At 40.3% G+C, this 18,999-nt stretch overlaps 1 protein-coding gene across 4 annotated transcripts in view; it reads left to right on the top strand.

Annotated features, from left to right (window-relative positions):
• RAB30 (RAB30, member RAS oncogene family) overlaps nt 1–18,517 on the top strand; it is a 103,008-nt gene extending 84,491 nt beyond the window's left edge. For 3 of the 4 annotated variants that reach the window (XM_027532233.1, XM_027532231.1, XM_027532232.1), the window contains exons 4-5: nt 4,095–4,278; nt 9,229–18,517. In XM_027532233.1, the coding sequence (XP_027388034.1) occupies nt 4,095–4,278; nt 9,229–9,479 (435 nt within the window). In that variant the 3' untranslated portion in view covers nt 9,480–18,517. The remainder of the gene's footprint in view (nt 1–4,094; nt 4,279–9,228) is intronic. The other variant, XM_027532230.1, reaches the window with a different exon arrangement.
• The last annotated feature ends 482 nt before the right edge of the window (nt 18,518–18,999 follow it).

Genomic DNA, 18,999 nt, shown 5'->3' with positions numbered 1-18,999 from the left:
AACCTTCTTTAACTCCCTATTAATCACTTAAGCAGGATGAGTCCATCCTTCCTTTGTGATTCCACCATCCTCAGGTCATTCAGTTAGCCATCACTTCAGTGTGTCTACCATGAACCACGGACTGTTTTAGGTGGGGCCCTGGGGTATATGGTTAAATAAGAGACAGCCTTCGCCCTCAGAGAACTCGGTCTTACAAGGGGACACAGTAGATTGCAATACTTTTTTTTTTGGCTGTGCCACATGGCATGTGGGATTTTAGTTCCCTGACCAGGGTTCGAACCTGCACTCCCTGCAGTGGAAGTGCAGAATCTTAACCTTTGGACCACTTGGGAAGTCCCTGTAGTACATTTTTGTAGCAGTGAGGCAGTAGAGGTGTGAGTGGTAGTGCAAAGAAGAGAGTGGATGATAGCACAGCCTCATGCTGGAAGTGAGAGTGGTTAGAAAGCCCCAGGCAGGGATACTGAGAACATATCAATGGACAGAAGACCCATACCAGGAGACACTCTCCTGCTGGCCCCTCTTTAATAGAACATCTCATATCTTATCATGGGCTTCCCAAGTGATGCTAGTGGTGAAGAACCTGCCTGCCAGTGCAGGAGATGTACGAGACATGGGTTCAGTCCCTGGATTGGGAAGATTCCCTGGAGGAGGGCATGGCAACCCACTCCAGTATTCTGGCCTGGAGAATTCCATGAACAGAGGAGCCTGGTGGGCTACAGTTCATAGGGCTGCAAAGAGGCAGACATGACTGGAGCGACTTTGCATGCACACCTATCTTATCATAGTTAGTCAACTGTGTATTCATCCTCCTTTACTATGAGCATTCTGATACCAGGGATTGTGTTTTATTTATCTTTGAATCTTCCCTCAGCTTAGCACAGTGCTCTGCATCTATTTATGATCTGTAAATGCTGAAAAAGAGCAAGCAAATTGCAGAGAGAACAGTGAAACCAAGTTGAGTAATAAAGACAGTGGAATATGGATCTCCTCAGAAATTGACCATAAGGCTAGAAAGAGGAAGCTCCCTTTGGGAAAGCAGCCTGCATCTCCGCCAAGACATCTAATCGCTTTTCTGGAAAATATTTTGGTGGTTTTAATTCTCAGAGCTGTTCTCAAGATATGGCTGTCACGAGAACATACTGATGTCTAAGGATCAGCAGTATTGAATCCAATCACAAGTGTTTTTCAAGGTTCACTGTGGCATTAAGATAATAGTCTTTTGTTCTAAGACACAGCCTGGAGAGGGGAACCATGTCCCTAGGTTTGAGACAGAGAAGAGAAGTAGCTTTTGTCCTGGCAAAAGTTGTAACATCTGTATGGCTGCCTTCAGCATACACAGGCTTTCATGTACATCATCAAAGGGCAGCTGTGACTTCAAATCAAAGGAGAGCCTGTGTGCCTCTCTTTGGTGGCAGGGACCACTGGTCACTCTGTCTTCTCAGCTAAGCTGATCTGAGCAGAGGGTGACACCGACTGCCTCGTCCTCTCTGGATGGAGTTGGATGTCTAAATCAGCCTCTGGCAGCAGAGCAGCACGGTGTATGGAATGAGTCCTCTCTTGGGGGGTCAGAGTCTGGAGTCTGAGTCCCAGCCTTGTGAGTTACCTGCTAATGAACGGGAGGCGTAAACTCGCCTGCCTCACTGGGATTTGTAAGGATGAGATGAGACCACGAATAACTATTTGAACATTTACTATTTTCCAGACACTGTAGGGGAGAGGAAAATGGACCCCAAATTCCCCCCGTCATGAAACTTTCCATCTAGTGAGAAAGATGGTTATGGAACACGTTATTACAAATACATAAGTGATTCAAGTGTTTCAGGTGGGACTTGCCTGCCTGCCAATGCAAGGGACACGAGTTTGACCCCTGGTCTGGGAAGATCCCACATGCTGTGGGGCCAGCTAAGCCCATGTGCTCAGCTACTGAGCCTGTACTCTGGAGCTCACGGGCCACACGGAGAGAAACCACCGCACTGAGCAGCTCATGCAGTGCAGCTAGAGAGTAATCCCTGCTCATTGCAACTCAAGGAAGCCTGCAAGTAGCAACCAAGGCCCAGTGCAGCCCCAGAGAAAAAGTGTGTTTGGTGCTGTGATAGGAAGTTATAGGCTTGGTTAGAGCTGAGATGATTTGGGGGTGGAGCTGGGGAACCTGGCCTAATCTGAAGGTTCCAGAAGTCTTCCCTGAGGAAATGATGTCCTGTTAACAGGGTGGATGCACCTTGTGACACATGAAATCGATGCAGTGAGAAGGGAAGGTTACTGTCAGTGTGATTTCTCAAGGCCTCGGCTTTATTCCGCCCTCAGCAGTCTCTCTGGGGAACAGTTTCTCTCGCAGAAGTCTGCTCTGTGCAGGGAAATTCAGGTTGAAGTGAGAGGTGTTTTGCCTTCTTTGTTTTTAGAACCATCAGTTATGAGGTCTTCAAACTAGTAAATGACTTCAGCAGGTTTGCATGTTATTAACCTCTTTTAATAAAGAAGCCGCCGAAGCCAAAGGAGATTAAGTGACTTGCCAAAGGTCAGAGGGCTTACAGGTGGTGGAGGGAAATTATTTTCCTTGTCTGCCATAGCATTGCTCCTGTTTTCATGAACAAAGATCATACATTAATATATTCATGTAAATGGATTTTTTCCCCCTCTCCAGTTGTTGGCTGAAATGCCAACAGTCACAGAGTGATACCTTGCCCTGGATCCCGACTTTGGTGCTAGGGCATTGTGATGAAGGGCAGAGACTCTGGGACTTCCTGGTGGTCCAGGGGTTAAGAGTCTATGCTTCCAGAGCAGAGGGTGTGAGTTCAGTTCCTGGTCAGGGAACTAGGATCCCACAGGCCACTTGGCATGGCCAATTCAAAAAAAAGAGCAAGGACTCGGACCACAATGCATGGTTGAATCCGCTTTAGGACGTATTGGCTGTGAGACACTGGGCAAGTTAATTAATCTCTCTGTGCCTCAGTTTCCTCACATGAGAAATGATACAGGAATAGTATTTACCTACCTCATAGAGTTCTTGTGAGGAGTAAATGAGTTATTATGTGTCGAGTACTTAGAATAGAGCTTGGCACATAAATGCTTGAAATTTGGTTGTCTAGTTTGTTTGTTTGTTTTTAATAAAGAATAGAGGGAATTTTCTGAACAAAAAGGAGAGCATTTGAAATATGTTCTAAGAGTGTATATCTTTAATAAGACCTAGGAATATACTTTCTGATGTAGAAAATAAACAAAAGGGAAAATTAAAAATATGAGCAATGAAGAATCTATGGATAAAAATAGCAGTTCTTATATGGCAGAAACCAACACAGTATTGTAATTATCCTTCAATTAAAAATAAATAAATTTAAAAAAATAGCAGTTCTTAGGGGAAACAGGCTTATAATAAAAGTTAAGTAGATTGTAAATACCCTAATTTCACCTTTTAAATGAAATTGTATGAAAACAATCTGAATGCCTTTTAAAAAAAGAATAAAGGGGAAACAAAAAATTTAGCAAAGAAAAAGCAAAGCAAGTCCTTCTCTTTCACCAGAAGAAATTTTTAAAAAATTAGAGGTGCCTTTCTCTTACAGCAAAAAACAGCCATGAACTTATTTGGGTGAAGGTGTTTCTACTTCTACACACTGGAAGTGTACTGGAGTGGGTTGCCATTTCCTTCTTCAGTGAACCACGTTTTGTCAGAACTCCTTATTATGACCCGTCCATCTTGGGTGGCCCTGCACAGCATGACTTATAGCTTCAATGGGCTACATAAACTCCTTCACCATGACAAGGCTGTGATTCATGAAGGGGGTTCATTGGAAGGACTGATGCTGAAGCTGAAGCTCCAATACTTTGGCCACCTGATGCGAAGAGCTGATTCATTGGCAAAGACCCTGATGAGGGAGAGGTTGTGGCAGATGATGAGATGGTTAGATGGCATCAGTGACTCAATGGACATGAGTTTGAGCAAACTCCAGGAGACACTGAAGGACAGGGGAGCCTGGCTTGCTGCAGTCCATGTGGTCACAAAGAGTCGGACATGACTGAACGACCAAACAACAACGGGAAGGCAAGGCTTGCTTTCTTCTTTGCTTCACCAACTTGATCCTTCTTTTATGCCTTTACAGCTTCAGATCTGGGACACAGCAGGTCAAGAGAGATTTCGGTCCATCACCCAGAGTTATTACCGAAGCGCCAATGCCTTGATCCTTACCTATGACATAACCTGTGAGGAATCCTTCCGTTGCCTTCCTGAGTGGCTGCGGGAGATAGAACAATATGCTAGCAACAAGGTCATCACTGTGCTAGTGGGTAAGTAAGGACTGATGAGGAGGGAAATTGATTTGTGAGCATCAGAGAATTTATAATCACATAAGGCTTGTGCCTTGGCACCTTGCAAGAATAGTCTTCACCAGGGGTCCCCAACCTCTGGGCCGTGGACCAGTGTCTCATGTGAGATCAGCAGCAGCATTAGAGGAGAACTAAAGTGCGCAATGAACGTGATGAGCTTGAATCGTCCTGAAACCATGCCCCTACTCCGCCCATGGGAAAATTGTCTTCCACAAAACTGGTCCCTGGTGCCAAAAAGGTTGGGGACCACTGGTCTACAGCTCTGTAATTCATACAGTCAGCGTTCAGTTCTTCTGATTGCAGTTGAAGAGAAAATGAAATAGAGTCTAACCCATGGTGATGATTTAGAAAAGTAGAGAACACTGCTGATTGATTTTCCTATCAGCATAGTCTCTAGAAGAAGGTGGATTGCCATGAAAGTTATATGGGCTGCTAAGCATTAAAAAGGAACTTCCCTGCAGCTCATATGGTAAGGAATCTGCCTGCAATGCAGGAGACCCAGGTTTGATTTCTGGGTTGGGAAGATCCTCTGGAGAAGGGTATGGCAACCCACTCCAGTATTCTTGCCTGGAGAATCCCATGGACAAAGGAGCCTGGCAGGGTACAGTCCATGGAGTTGGAAAAAGTCAGGCATGACTGAGCAACTAACAGTACTACTACTAAGCATTTAAAAAAAAAATCTAGGCCATGGAAACTGCTGATCCAGAAGATATATCTAAGTTGATAAGGAATTCATTATTGAAGGAATTGTGTTTTGCTTAAAAAATGGATCTTGGTTAACTTTTTTTCCCTTCTTATGTTTATACTGATCTGAGAAATTCTAATTTTCAGAAAGAATCCCTTAAGGGAAATTCTGCAGTTTATTTAATCTTATAGGAGGGTAGAACCTCTATTTAGTATGAGGGGAAAACAGAAAACAACCCATGGTTTTTTTGTGGTAATAAATGCACCCGTTATGAATGGAATTGCAGTGAAAGGGACCAGATTATTAAAAATCCTCTACTGGCAATGGAAAAATGTTAATAATATATGGTTGTTAAAAAGTGTCCTTCCTGGAAATTCCATGGTGGTCTAGTTGGGACACCACGCGCTTCCACGGCAGGGGGCACAGGTTTGATCTCTTGTTTATGTCTTGTCGGGAAACTAAGATCCTGCACATCCTGTGATGTGGCCAGAAGAAAATTTTTTTCTTCCTAAGAAGTAACATTGTTGTATGTTCTACAAAGACCCAAATTTTGGAAATCTGATAGAGATTCTCAGAAACATTAAGTTAAAAATCATAGTTAACAGTAAGTTAAACAAACACATTAGAATAAAGCATTATAGCTGGTGTGTGTGTGCGAGGAATCATATTAAGGACATTGTGTGTCAAGATCTCAAATTTACAGATGAGGAAAGCAAGGCTCAGAGAAGTCAAGTTCTTTGTTCAAGGTCACAGAGCATGTTAGATCGACTCCAGAGGCTGTGTTTATCCAGCTGTGATGTGCTGCCTTGTAACAAATTGCTGGACTTTTCCTTCAGGCTGCTGGGTTAAGTATTTGCCTCTCTATGAGTACCAGTGACCCCTGCTCAGATCTGAAAACCCACCTGCACATTGGAGAATCTTTGCTGGGAAGAGCTTGAAAGCCCTCTGCTCTGGACAGAAAGCCCTGAGAACTTGAGTCAAAGCATTACTACTTGGGATTCTGTTTAAGGAAGTTAAATGCACAGATGAGGGAACATAATTAGTCAGCTCGATATGAAAGAGGCACTGGCTTTTTTTAAAAAATCTTTTTATTATGGGAAGTTTTAAACATAAGCAAAATAGAGCAAACCGTATAATGAACACCCATCTGCACGTCTCTCAGAGTTGACAGTGAACAGCTCACAGCCAGTCTTGTTTTATCTGTTCCCCACCTCTTCTGTCTGCCTTCCCCTTCAGGTTATTTTGAAGCCAATCCAAGATGTTGTATTAATTCAGTTTGTATTATGTCAGTGTGCATCTCTATAAAAGATACGTCTTTTAATTCTCCTTTTAGCTGGAGGTTATCCTTCCATATTTGCTTCCTGGGGATTTGCTTGTTAAAGCATTTGTTTGTGCAGTGGCGTTTTCAAGTCTGCATTTTACTCTTTCAGCCTGGCGGTGTCATTTGATGCATTCTTCTGTCACTTAAATCTCTGGCAGATTTGCAGGGGAATCTAGAGCCTGCTCAGATTCAGGGTTTTTGTTTTTTGTTGTAGCAAATATATTGTGTAGTCGGTATTCTGAGGTGCTGTTCTCAGGGCAGTCGAGAAAAAATGCTTGATTCTTTGTTTCTATTTTTTAAGCTTAGTCACAGAAGTTTGTAAAAAGTCTTTTTATTGTGTTAGTTAGTTAGTTTGGGCCGTTCTGGGTCTTCACTGTCGCGTGCAGGCTTTCTCTAGTTGCAGAGATCAGGGACTACTCTTCACTGTGGTGCGGGCTTCTCCTTGTGGTGGCTTCTCTTGTTTCGGAACACCGGCTCTAGGTGCGTGGGCTTCAGTAGCTGTGGTGCAAGGGCTTAGTTGCCCTGTGGCACGTTGGGATCTTCCCAGACCAGGGATCGAACCGGTGTCCCCTGCGTTGCAAGGTGGACTCTTAACCACCGGATCACCAGGAAAGCACTCTTTTTCATTTATTACTTTTCAAAATAATGAGTTGGTTCCCAAATCTTCCAAAAGTAACTATTAAAGTTTGTTTTTGTTTTGAATATTGTTATAAATTTAAATATATTTGATGTATTCTAGTCCTTTGCAGTTATTATTATTGATGCTTCTGTATTGTTCCAACTTTGACAGCGGGAGCCTCTTCGCTCTTGAGTCCTTTTGACGTGACCTGGGAATCCTTGACGATTTTCTTGCTTTCTGGGATGACATGTTCCAGGTGCATCTAACGCATTTCCTACCCCTGACCTGGAATTGGGCATTTCTTTAAGAAATTCTATTGATTTTCAATGGGAAGTTGTATTTAGAAGCTAAGCCAAGGTGATAGGAATCATCTTTACTGCAGAGTTGGGGCCGGGGTGTGATGGCTTTTAGGCTTTCCAGTGGACAGAGCTAGTGTACGTGTGTCTGTGTGGTGGATTCTGTAGCTTCTACAGGGGAGTGTCTCATTAGGCTCTGCTGAACACTTTGACCCACAAGACTACCATCGGCCACATGGCATCACAGACATTTAGGAGGATCCAGGACAGCAAACACAGCTTAATAGCAGGTCAGTACCAAGCGTTCCTCTTCAGTGGAAGCAGCCCTTGTAGAGTGAGTCCACAGAGCTGCCCAGGACCTCCCGGGACAGTTCAGGCGTGAGGCAACAAGGCTCACTCAGGCAAGTGCAGGGTCCGCTCTGGCTGCAGCCTCAGTGCCCCCATAGGAGCCAATCCCTCTTGTAGTAGCCCGACAGCCCTAACTTTCAGGGTCTTTCCAAACGAAGAATTGCCACACTTAGGGAAGCCCAAAGTTAAGGCTTTCCATTAGGTATTTATAATTCATACACAGAATTCCCAGGCCAGATGGAATTTATCAATCAAGGGTCACTTTTACCGTGAGCAATGTTGCCAGCCACCACAGTGGATGAAACCTTTGTCAGATTTCCAAAACAGAAGTAGAACAGTTTTTAAAGATAAAATAACACCATGAATTATTCACACCGATACTTCCATTTGTAATTCAGGACTACAGGAGTTTTCCTTTACCTCATTAAGCTTATACCCGTGTTTCCGTTCTCCCATGTCCCAAATCCCTGACTCGGTGTCACCAGCATAATTACTTATTCGCTTTATCCCCTAAAACATGTACAGCAGCCACAGAGTAATGCTGCTAACATGACCACTAACAAGATGATTTCTGCAGCACTTTAAGATTTTTTCCTTCAGTTCTATTTGTCCTTCTACGCCACTGGGCATGCGTAGTTCCATTACTGGTTACATTCCCTTCAACTTCCCTTTTTGTGTGGTCCTGCCACTCTGTGATAACCAGCTTCATTTGTTTAATTTTGTTTTCAATGTTAGGAATTGCTTTTTAAATTCAATTTCATATTGTATAGTCATATAAAACATTGATAAGGTTCTGAAGTCAAGTCTATGACACAAAGTATATTTAGAGAGGTCTGATTTTCACCCCTCACCCTTGTTCCTTTCACAGGTAATAATTATCTTTAAAATTAAAATTTTGTTTCAGTCTCTCATTAATAAAATAAGACACTGTATGTATGTATTTTTTCAGTCCCTTTGCTTAGATCGAGAGCTGGGTCTTATATATACTTTTTTCCTGCTTTGCTTTATTTGCTTAACGACCAGTCCTAATGTCTCATTCCATGATAGCCTGTAGAGATAGTCCTCATTGCTTTTTTAAAGTAATATTGTTTACTTTTATTCATTTCTTCATATTTGGCTGCACTGGGTCTTCGTTGCTGAGCGCAGGCTTTCTCTAGTTGCGGTGTGCGGGCTTCTCTTGTGGAGCACGGTCTCTAGGGTGTGTGGGCTCCGTTAAGTGTGATGTGAGGGCTCAGTAGTTGTGGTACATGGGCTTAGATGCCCCACAGCTGTGGGATCTTCCGGACCAGGGACCAAACTCATGTCCCCTGTGTTGGCAGGCAGATTCTTAACCACCGGACCACCAGGGAAGTCCTTCCTTATTGCTTTTTCCTGTGGCACATAACTCCAGATAGCTGTGGTTATAACACTTTATTCAGCCAGTACCCAGCTGGTAGGCTTTTGGGTTGGTTCCAGTTCTTTGCCATTACAAATGGAACTGATATTTTAAAATAAACAACCCAGGAATCATAGTCCCATTTGTTTCGCTTTACTTTCCTTCTGTCTGGTTTGACTTCAGATACGGAGCTGAATTGGATGTTTCCGAATCTGCAAAAAAGTCAAATGACGACCCTCTCTCTCTCTGATTTTACTGCTGTTTTAGGCAACAAGATTGATCTGGCTGAAAGGAGAGAGGTCTCCCAGCAGAGAGCCGAAGAATTCTCAGAAGCTCAGGACATGTATTATCTGGAGACCTCAGCCAAGGAATCCGATAACGTGGAGAAACTCTTCCTTGACTTGGCTTGCCGCCTCATCAGTGAAGCCAGGCAGAACACCCTGGTGAACAATGTATCCTCACCCTTACCTGGAGAAGGGAAAAGTATCAGCTATTTGACTTGTTGTAATTTCAACTAAAGGCTGAGGCAAGGCGAGGCGAGAGGAATCCGCAGCTGCCCTGATGGGCCACCAGTTGCTGGGGAGACCTGGCGATGACTGTGGCTCCCGCTCTGGGACCTTCTGACTCCTGTGGGCTCCCGAGCTTACAAAGCACGGCGGGCCAGGGCCTCATCCGCAGGCCAGCATTCGCGGAACATATAATGGTTTCACCCTTTTGCAGTCTGGAGTCGGGTCAAGGAGAAAATTGCACTAGGCGCTCCATGATCTGCAGAGCATGTTGCTTTTGTTTTTTTAAACAAGCAAGTAAAACGCATTCCTGAACACGGTCCAGGGGGAAACGTACCGTAGGGACCCCTCCTGCACGTCAGTGGCTGCATGTGGGGGCTGCTCTTTAGGGCTTCTGGGGGCCCTGGTTTTCTTGTCTACCAGAGAAACCAAAACCAGGAAGGCCAAGTCCTGTCTCTGTGGTGCGTGTGGATGACTCCATGGAGATTTTGACAAGTGTTATTTCTCTTTTTTCCACGGGCACTTTCAAGAACTTTGGGATGTAATAGTGAGATGAAACCTTTACCCATGACAACAGTAACAATCATTGTTTTAATACTGTACACAACAAGCTCCACAACTCCTTCTGGTGCTAATGATTCTGCTCTTTCACAGACCAAACATTTTAGTACATCGATGTCCTTACATACCTTACATAGAAATAAAACAAAAATTAAGGGAAGTCCATGAATCAGCTCTCTTTCTTGAAGTTTCATTATGACCTGTCCTAGGATAGATTTATTGGAAAAGAGAATACTTTTCCTTTCCTCTTCCCCTCTAAGTCTCTACCATTTTCTTCTTCCATTCTCCCATCTTTCCTGCCTCTCAAGTAAATGAAAAAGTTTGAAAAATGAAAAAAAAAAAAAAATAGAATGGTTGACACCCCCATATAAGAGATTATCTCTAAGACATTATGAGTAGTATGAAAAACCAGACCTGATCTGACCAAAATACTGTGGATTAATGGACTGCAGTGCGGAGTTTCAAGCAGAGCACAGTCCTTGATAGCAAGTCTCGTCTTTTGCTTCCTGGTACTATCCATCTTGGACAGACCAACGCTTAGGATTTTGTAGATGTTTTTAGTATGGTAAGTGAGAGTTGCAGTGGATGAAAAGTCTCACGAACCATTTTTGTATCTGCAGTGATAACCTTAGGAAAAAAATCTGCTTGTGGAAGCAGATGGAGTAGTCATTTGTCATCTCCTTGTAGTTATGTTACTCTCAGACTCATGACCAGTCATTCTTTCCGATATCTTTTTCTTTTCCTCGCTTTCTTTCCCGATTTTCCCCTTTTTACCTTATCCCTCTCCTCCCCACCCTTCCTTGTATGCATATGTTCCTGCAAATCTCCAATTCAGATGGAGGTGTGTATGCCTTTACTTAGCCAATTTAAAAAACAGAACTCAAATGGAAGCCGTGATGCTGAATGTGTGTTGCTGTTTCTTCAGTGCCATGCTTCCAATTTGTTCACGGATATAAATGCAAATTGGGACAATGATTAAAGCTGTTTGCTGCTGATGCTGTCACATGTTTCAGTAGCTTGCTGCTTAGCATAACTGAGGGATGAGTCATGGGATTAGGATATGATAGGTAATTCCACTGTTGTTGTAGATGGTGGCAGTCTTGGTCCTGATACACTGATGTGTGAAAGCTATTGAATTTTAAAGCAACGAGTCATGTACAGACACAATATTGGTGAAGCCTTTCTAGCATTTCTAGGGCAGGTTTCAGAATGACCTGTCACTTGCACATGGGAACTGTACATATTGTTTAAGGGACTGAGGCTATAGTTGGCTTCACCATGGTTGTCCTGATACTGTGGGTAAGAAAAAGGGATCCCAGAAGTTTGAGTTGCTTTTATTTCAGAATCTATCTCTATAGGAAAGAAAATAATTTTCATAAACACCAACCAAAATAACTTATTGTGGTTGCCTTTCCCTCTCCATCTTCCTCATCAAGCCAGCAAATAAAAGGTATTCAGAAAAGTTGATCAAGGTGAGCAGAAGAGCTCTTTTTACATGGTGAGGAAATGCCCTTAAGTTTAGGTCTCATTTAGAGCAAAATCCAAAGTCCCCAGTACATCATGACCCAACTTTGTTTCATAGCAGCAAGTATGTTGAAAATAAAGTTGCTTTATGAAATAGAGGCTAGAATACTGTTAGATTGGACACAATAGTTGTAAAATAGCAGGCTGTAGGGCCACTCTTGCGTTCTGAGATTATTTCTTAGGAAACAGTCTCCTTTATATACTCTTGGCTGAACTTTAAGGGGATTAGAAGGCTCTGCTCTTGGCCGCTTTCCTCCTTTATTCCTTGCAGCCTTTCTGTACTTAACTGTCACCCGTCTACACCACATCAGCTGGGACATATGAGAATGTAGGGCTTTGTTTCTTTTTTTTCTCTCTTAGCTGTATGAATTCTAGATTAGGCCTATGGACACTTGTTCCCTAATGTATCTAAGTTTGAGAACAAGCCCTGACAATATTGTAGGTGCTCAGTAAATATTAGTTGAATAAACAACTTAGTGCCAAGAGGAGCTTTTCTGGTTAAACAGAAATTTCTCAAATAGAACTTGAGAAAGGACACCATTTAAATATGGTCATCTTAACCCAGGCCAGGACCCAAACGTGTTGATTTGTCTATTAGTTGCTATTGCCTTGGTCATATTTGCTAAGATGAGCCTTCTTAAATGAAAACAAATTCTCATTTAATGATGGATGAAAAAGAGGGTTGTGTTCTCATAGTTCAGTTTGGCCTGATCTGATTCGTAAGACCACTAGAGTCCATTAAGGCTTCTGTTTTGGTGTGATTTTTTTTATCTTTAAATAAAGTTACTAAATATATGGCAAACTTTTTTCTGTTTACAGTGCATCATAATCATGTCATAGAGCCAGATCTGGAGAATCTGTGAAATCATATAGTTTACTCATGTTAATGATATTATGGCTTTGTATAGGCTGTATCCTCAAAGGATTTTATGCTTTGTCCTTTACCTATGCAAGGCTTTTTAGTCCTCCATGTGTTTTGTTAGAGCTATTGAATTATAGTCACATTTAAGTTTGATTATATATAGCCAGTTATCCTTCTGTGGATTACTTAGAGTAGGCCATTAGCTTTACTTGGCCTTTTCTTCTTCTTCTTCTTTTTTTTTTTTTGTTTCATGTTAGCATCTCTGAGTAAAGAGGCAAGAAAATAACTAAAAGTGAAAATGAAATGGATTGACAATGTGTTAGTTTCTGAGTTACAGTTTGGTAAGAGAGGCAAAAGCCATTGGCCAAAATAAGATACTTGGATTAGGGCTATTTAAGCAATTTAGACTTGTTGGAGAGAAGAGGCAGTATTTAACCAAGGACTGGATTCTTCTTTCCTCTTCTGTTTATGAATATGTCTTTGGAGGACACTGGTGACTTCCAGTGTTAGATAATGATTTGCCTCATTTACCATAATTCTTCCAGATCCATTATCAAGGTTCAGTCAATGAATCTTTCTGAGTAAATACCAGTTGTGAATGATTTTGAATTGGTCCTCTGACTAAAATGAAAACTTCTTCTTCCTTTTTAAATAGTCTACATGAATGGGATCATATTATAGTCAGAAAAAAAGCTAGTTTTTTCCATGTATCAAACCAACAGCTTTAAAGATAGACATTTTCTGTTTCTCAATCCTACAAAACCCTGTGTATTTCATAATCATAAGTACTTTAAGGATCACTGCCCTGTTAGCCTCTGAAAGAGCTCTTCTAGGGTTTACCCTTTGTTTTTTTCTAGAAGTTTTTAGTTTTTTTTTTCAACTTCAACTGGTTACTTATTCTCTTCAACCATGGCCCTGAGATGTGTTTTAGTGCAACAAATACTCTTGAGACTTAACTAGAAAATGAAAAACAGGGAAAAAACATGTTACCCTTCTGACAAAATGTACTCTACATAAGCAGTATGGTTAAACACTAATTTGGGGCTAAGAAAGAGATGTGCTTTGTGTGTTTTTTTTTTTTTTTTTTATCTTCTTCTTCCTGGGTTTCATATTTGTGACCTGAGCCTATTTGTGTTTGGAGGGAAAAATGATTTTCCTTAGATTCTTCAGACTGGGGAGAGAGCATACTGAACTGAGAAATTATCATCCCTTCCAATAGCTCATTAACTATAGTAATGTTAGAGCAGGGGAGACAACACTTCATCTCCTTTCCTAGGCCCATGGGAACTTTGCAGTCATTTTGGGGAGCCATTGTTTAAAAACAAATTGAGATCAGCTATAGCCCAATACAAAATGTTTTTGGTGATTAAAAAAAAGAAACCAAATTGAGGCAAAGCAAAGGTGGTGAAGGAGTTTTAGATTTAAAATGTTTGAACAATATTTGAAGGATTTGGGAACGTTTAGCTTGGGAAAGAGAGGAATACAGTGGGTATATTAGAATAAGACTCTGGTTTGAAGGGGTGGAATAAGACCCACTGAATAGAGGTCACAGGGCCATGGATTTGAACTTCACATTAGAAAGAACAAGTTGGTTCCCCATGGAAGGGGCGGCCTCTGTCAAGCAAAGGCTCAATGAGAACTTGGCAAAGATGGTGTGGAGAGGGTCACAGCACTTCTTGGGGTGGACAAGAGACCTATTAAATTTCTATTTATAGCACTTTGCACCTCATAACATGTTCAATTAAATATCTGTTGACCCACAGCTAATAATTTTTTAAAGGTTTTTCTCTTGTGCCCAAAGTGCATGCCTCTCCAGGAAGGAGGTTGCTTACATGTCATTAGGTTGAGACTGGCTATTATACCCTTAGGCTGGAATTGCTTTTTTTGGTCCATTCATTGATGTCTTGTTGAAATCACAAACTGGGTCTTGAGTTAAAGATTAAAAATGTATTGTTTTAGTAGAAGTTGCATGAACCGTTCGCTTCTCTAGGGGATTTTCCCAACCCAGGGATCAAACCCAGGTCTCTCAAATTGCAGACGGACTCTTTACCATCTGAACCCCTAGGGAAGCCCACATGAAATCATGGAAATTATGTATCTGTCACTTGCCAAACATAGGCCATGCTCAGTTTTAGTGAATAGTTGCTATCTCTTCAGGGTTTCAGGATAAACCTTTTTAGCAGAGCAGAATCTTCAGTAAAACATCCCATAAATATACAAACATGAAGTTTTACAGCTTCCATCACAGATGGGCTGGTGGTCACTGGCATAGAGCAGTCCCCAAGATCGATCTAGGAAAAATCTCAAATGACGTTTGGTTAGTTTGTTTGATCCTTTGAAAAAACATGATCTGAAAATGGTTTTAAAAGAATGGAGACCAAGTTGCTTCGTGTAGATAGATCTTTGATTTGAAAATCAGAGATAATTATAAGCAATATTTACTACTAAAGCCCATACTCTAATGATTCCACCTGCAAAATAACTTGCATCCTTGCAACGCTGGTAGATGGCTCTTTATTGGTCTTCTTAAACAAAAGTCATGGGTCTTGCATCACTATGGTGAGAAACATTGAGTCTGGGTGAGACTTTCTTTGATTCCTTTGGATGAGAAATCAGAGCACAAGAGCTAGCCTCCTCTTTAATTGACTGCATGATGTGCATGAGTCAAAATTTTACTTTTCCACTGAGTTAAAGCAAAATTTTTAGAGGTGTTGTGTTCTAGTTCCTGATGGAATCCTTGGTGGGTTGTGACTTTGACACATCAGGGAGTGATGTAGGGAGGTGATTAGAAGATGGAATACTAGGGTAGAGGTGAGGAGTCCTAGAATTCCCTTGAATTAGCTGTAACATTATGCAAAGCACAATCTCTTGAGCATCCATTTCCTCATCTACCAGATAGACTAATAGTAATATACCTGTCAGGATCATTGTGAAGATTAGATAAATTGAAAGTACTGAACTTGGTAAACAGTAAGCACCCAAATATTTGTTCTTTTCTCCTTGATGAAGAGCAGACTTTGGATGGTTTGATACAAGTCTAGATCCTTTGAACAAAACAAGGAACCCTCCTGACTTCAGAAAAACAAAAACGAAAACTCTGTTTCTGAAAGAGCCTTAAAAGAAAGTCATGTATTTAATCCACTTTTCTGCCTTAGTGCATAACTGTTACCCAAGAGACTCCACTTCTTTACCTACTTCAAGAAAGGTATTCTTTCTCTTCCAATGGGCAATTCCAGGGTTGTAAACTCATTATCAGGAAACTTAACCTTATTACTGAAATACCTCACAGTGCAATTTGAACCTCTTTCTTCTTGATCCCATCCTCCATGAGAAGAAAAATTGGTTGATCCTGTCTTCTTTTTAAAGGGCCATGTTTGCCATTTATTATTACCCTTTTGCCTCATTTTAAAAAAGCTGACAGAAAAAGTTCATTAAGGTGATAATTATTATCCCCTTGGGGACTGTCAGGATTCTTATCGATAGTGATCAGATTTAGATCACAAACACTGTTGTAACTCTTCAGTTAGTATTTTCTTCTTTAGTTAACATATTATTGATAACCAAGTGTGCTTCTGAAGACTTATTCTGGTTGTGTGGCTCTTGTTTTCTCCTCTTGGTAAAAGTGGAGTCACGAATCCCAGCTTTGTCAACTACTTTTAGAATGTAATTTCATATGTGACATAATTTGATGGACATAATTACCAACACCTAATATTAGCAGGGTTTCTTGCCTTTTCTACATTCTGAAATAAAAATCAGAATACCAAATGCCTAATAAAGCAAAAATTCTTGCACAGAATAGCAAAAGGTAAGAATCTGGTCTGCTAGAATAATTTGTCACTAGTTGGTTGAATGGTGCAGAGCTTTTGTTTAAAGTTACACAGTTATGCCTGGATTAAATAACAATAGCAAAACTTGAGAAGCCCTCTGAAAAACAGCTGCTAAACATACTGCTTTCTGGAAAGTAATCATTAAGAATAAATATTCTCTTGTTCTATACAATTGCCGAATGGTAGTGGAAATTTCTTGTAGGCTACTTGAATGTCAATTGATTTATTAAAAAAAAAATTTGTGTGTGAATCCTTTTATTCCTTTAAGGCATTTTGGGGCTTTTGTGTTCCTGTTGTAGAAAATTTCAAATGACTGGAATGCTGGCTTCTAATTTCTGCTCACTGAAGTGGCCTCTAGACATACCAGATGATTCGGGCCTCTTTGATGATCTGAAGGGAGCTACTTAAATACACTTACATAAAGTGTGTGAATAAAATTGCTGTTTTCAGCAAAAAAAAAAAAAAAAAAAAAAACAACCCACTTTTGATCAAACTTTCAGATAATAAAGGGTTAAGAAGAGATTTTTTTTCATAACCTAAAGGGAAAAAGTATGCCCCATATATATTGTTGCATACATTTTAATGCATGACTTTTAGTATAGGGATGAAATAAAATACAAAATATATAATTCTGGAGGTCTTCTCAGCAGCTAGTTAAACTATTTAGATAAGCTGTTTTATGAAGACAGAAAATCCCTAGTTTCCCTTTATATATCTCTTTCTATCGAAATGGATCTTTAACATAAACATAGTTTAACCAACAAACATAAACAGACTTGTTCATCATGGAATCTTATGGATTCAGCTCTTTATTGGTTTTAAGCATAGGCTCTCAATAATATCTAAATACATCAATATATAAAATCTAACTATTAGCTTCAACACAAGCAAAATACTTGATTTTAAATGTTAATATGCAGATATTAACGGTATGCTGTATCATGTCTTCTGTGTTCATGTATTCCTTTTTAATAAAATGCCTGTTAGAAATATAAGCCGATGATGATGTGAGTGCAATTATCTGAAAACATTTTGTAGAAAGGTGATTGTCTGAACACTTTAATCCACATTAAAAAGTGGTAGAGGGAGCAGGAATCTGACAAGATATTTTAAAATGAAGTTGCATTTCTCTTTTCAAAATGCAGACATAATTCGAACATCATGTAATTTACCCCTGTAAAGTGTACAATTCAATGTTTTTTGGTGTTTTCACAAAGTTGTGCAACCATCACCATTCTTTGACTCCAGAACATTTTCATTATCTCCCAAAGAAATTCTGTACCCATTAGCAATCACTCTTCCTGATTCCCATCAACCTCTCACAACCACTGATCTATTTTGTTGCTACAGATTTGCCTATCCTGGGCATTCCATATAAATAGAATCATACAATATGTGCTCTTTTGTGTCTGGCTTCTTTAACTTAGCATAATGTTTTTAAGTTTCATGTTGTACCAAGTGTCATGTTGTAGCATGAATTAATACATTTTTTATGGCTAAATAATATTCCATTGTATGTATACACATACCACATTTTACTTGTCCAGCAGTTGATGGACAATTGGGTTGTTTTCACTTTTTGGCTATTATAAATAATGCTGCTATATATATGTGTATATATATATATATTTGTGTACAAGTTTTCTGTGTGGGGATATGTTTTCATGTCTCTTAAAACTTAAGCAAGTAGTCTAGCAAATCAAGTCACTTGTGTTCATTTAAGCAGAGCTTCTTAAAATCCTTAGAGAATGCAACTTATAATCTTAGATCAGTTGGTCAATTAGGAGACTCTTGAATAATGGCTGACACACTACTGTGTCTATAAGAATTTTTCTATGAGGCCATCATTTAGATGATAGCCAATGTCATGAAGACTGCTTCAGTCTTGTGCAAATTGGGTTTTCATCACATGGAGAATTTCGTGGGAAAGGACGGCTACAAATCATACTGGAGAGCAGCACTCAATCTTCAAGGATTCAATGAAAGAGCACTTTTAATATACAATTCCTTTATGAATATTGACTGTCTTTCAAAGTGTGGATTTTCCTTCTTGAAAAAACATCGTCAAATTGCCAAACCACTTGACTGTCCATTGTAGCTTTGGTTTTTATTATTAAGAAATAATTCATACTGAGAGTAAAAAGAATGTATTTTGTGTGAAAAGGATGAATGTATTAATAACTTTTTATTTGTAACAGAATTTTTTAAAAAAGATGAATGGAAACTGCTTTCCCATGTACTTGTAAATAAATAAACATTTCTTGTTGCCCACATTTGGACAATCATATGCCATCAAACAATGAAAAAGCAAACCAGTTTTAAGTACACTAATGTCTTCCAGCATGACACAGAATGTGCTATGGATCCGGGATCTGAAGACTTGAGTTTGAATGTCAATTTTCTAATGAGTTCACTTTAGACAAGTTTTTTGCACTATGGATTTCTTCCCTGTAAAATAAGAGGCTGTAATGAATAATCTTTAAGGCCTTCTCCAAATGTAATATTAAATAAGTTTCCTATGCTGTATTAAGGATGGGAAAATTATAAGCTAATTATAGCTAATGAAGAGAAGGCAATGGCACCCCACTCCAGTACTCTTGCCTGGAAAATCCCATGGATGGAAAGGCCTGGTGGGCTGCAGTCCATGGGGTCGCTAGGAGTCAGACACGACTGAGTGACTTCACTTTATTTTTTCACTTTAATGCATTGGAGAAGTAAATGGCAACCCACTCCAGTGTTCTTGCCTGGAGAGTCA

The sequence above is a fragment of the Bos indicus x Bos taurus genome, chromosome 29, assembly GCF_003369695.1.
Source record: "Bos indicus x Bos taurus breed Angus x Brahman F1 hybrid chromosome 29, Bos_hybrid_MaternalHap_v2.0, whole genome shotgun sequence".
NCBI lineage: Eukaryota > Metazoa > Chordata > Mammalia > Artiodactyla > Bovidae > Bos > Bos indicus x Bos taurus.
This window is presented reverse-complemented; position numbering and strand designations above follow the sequence as displayed.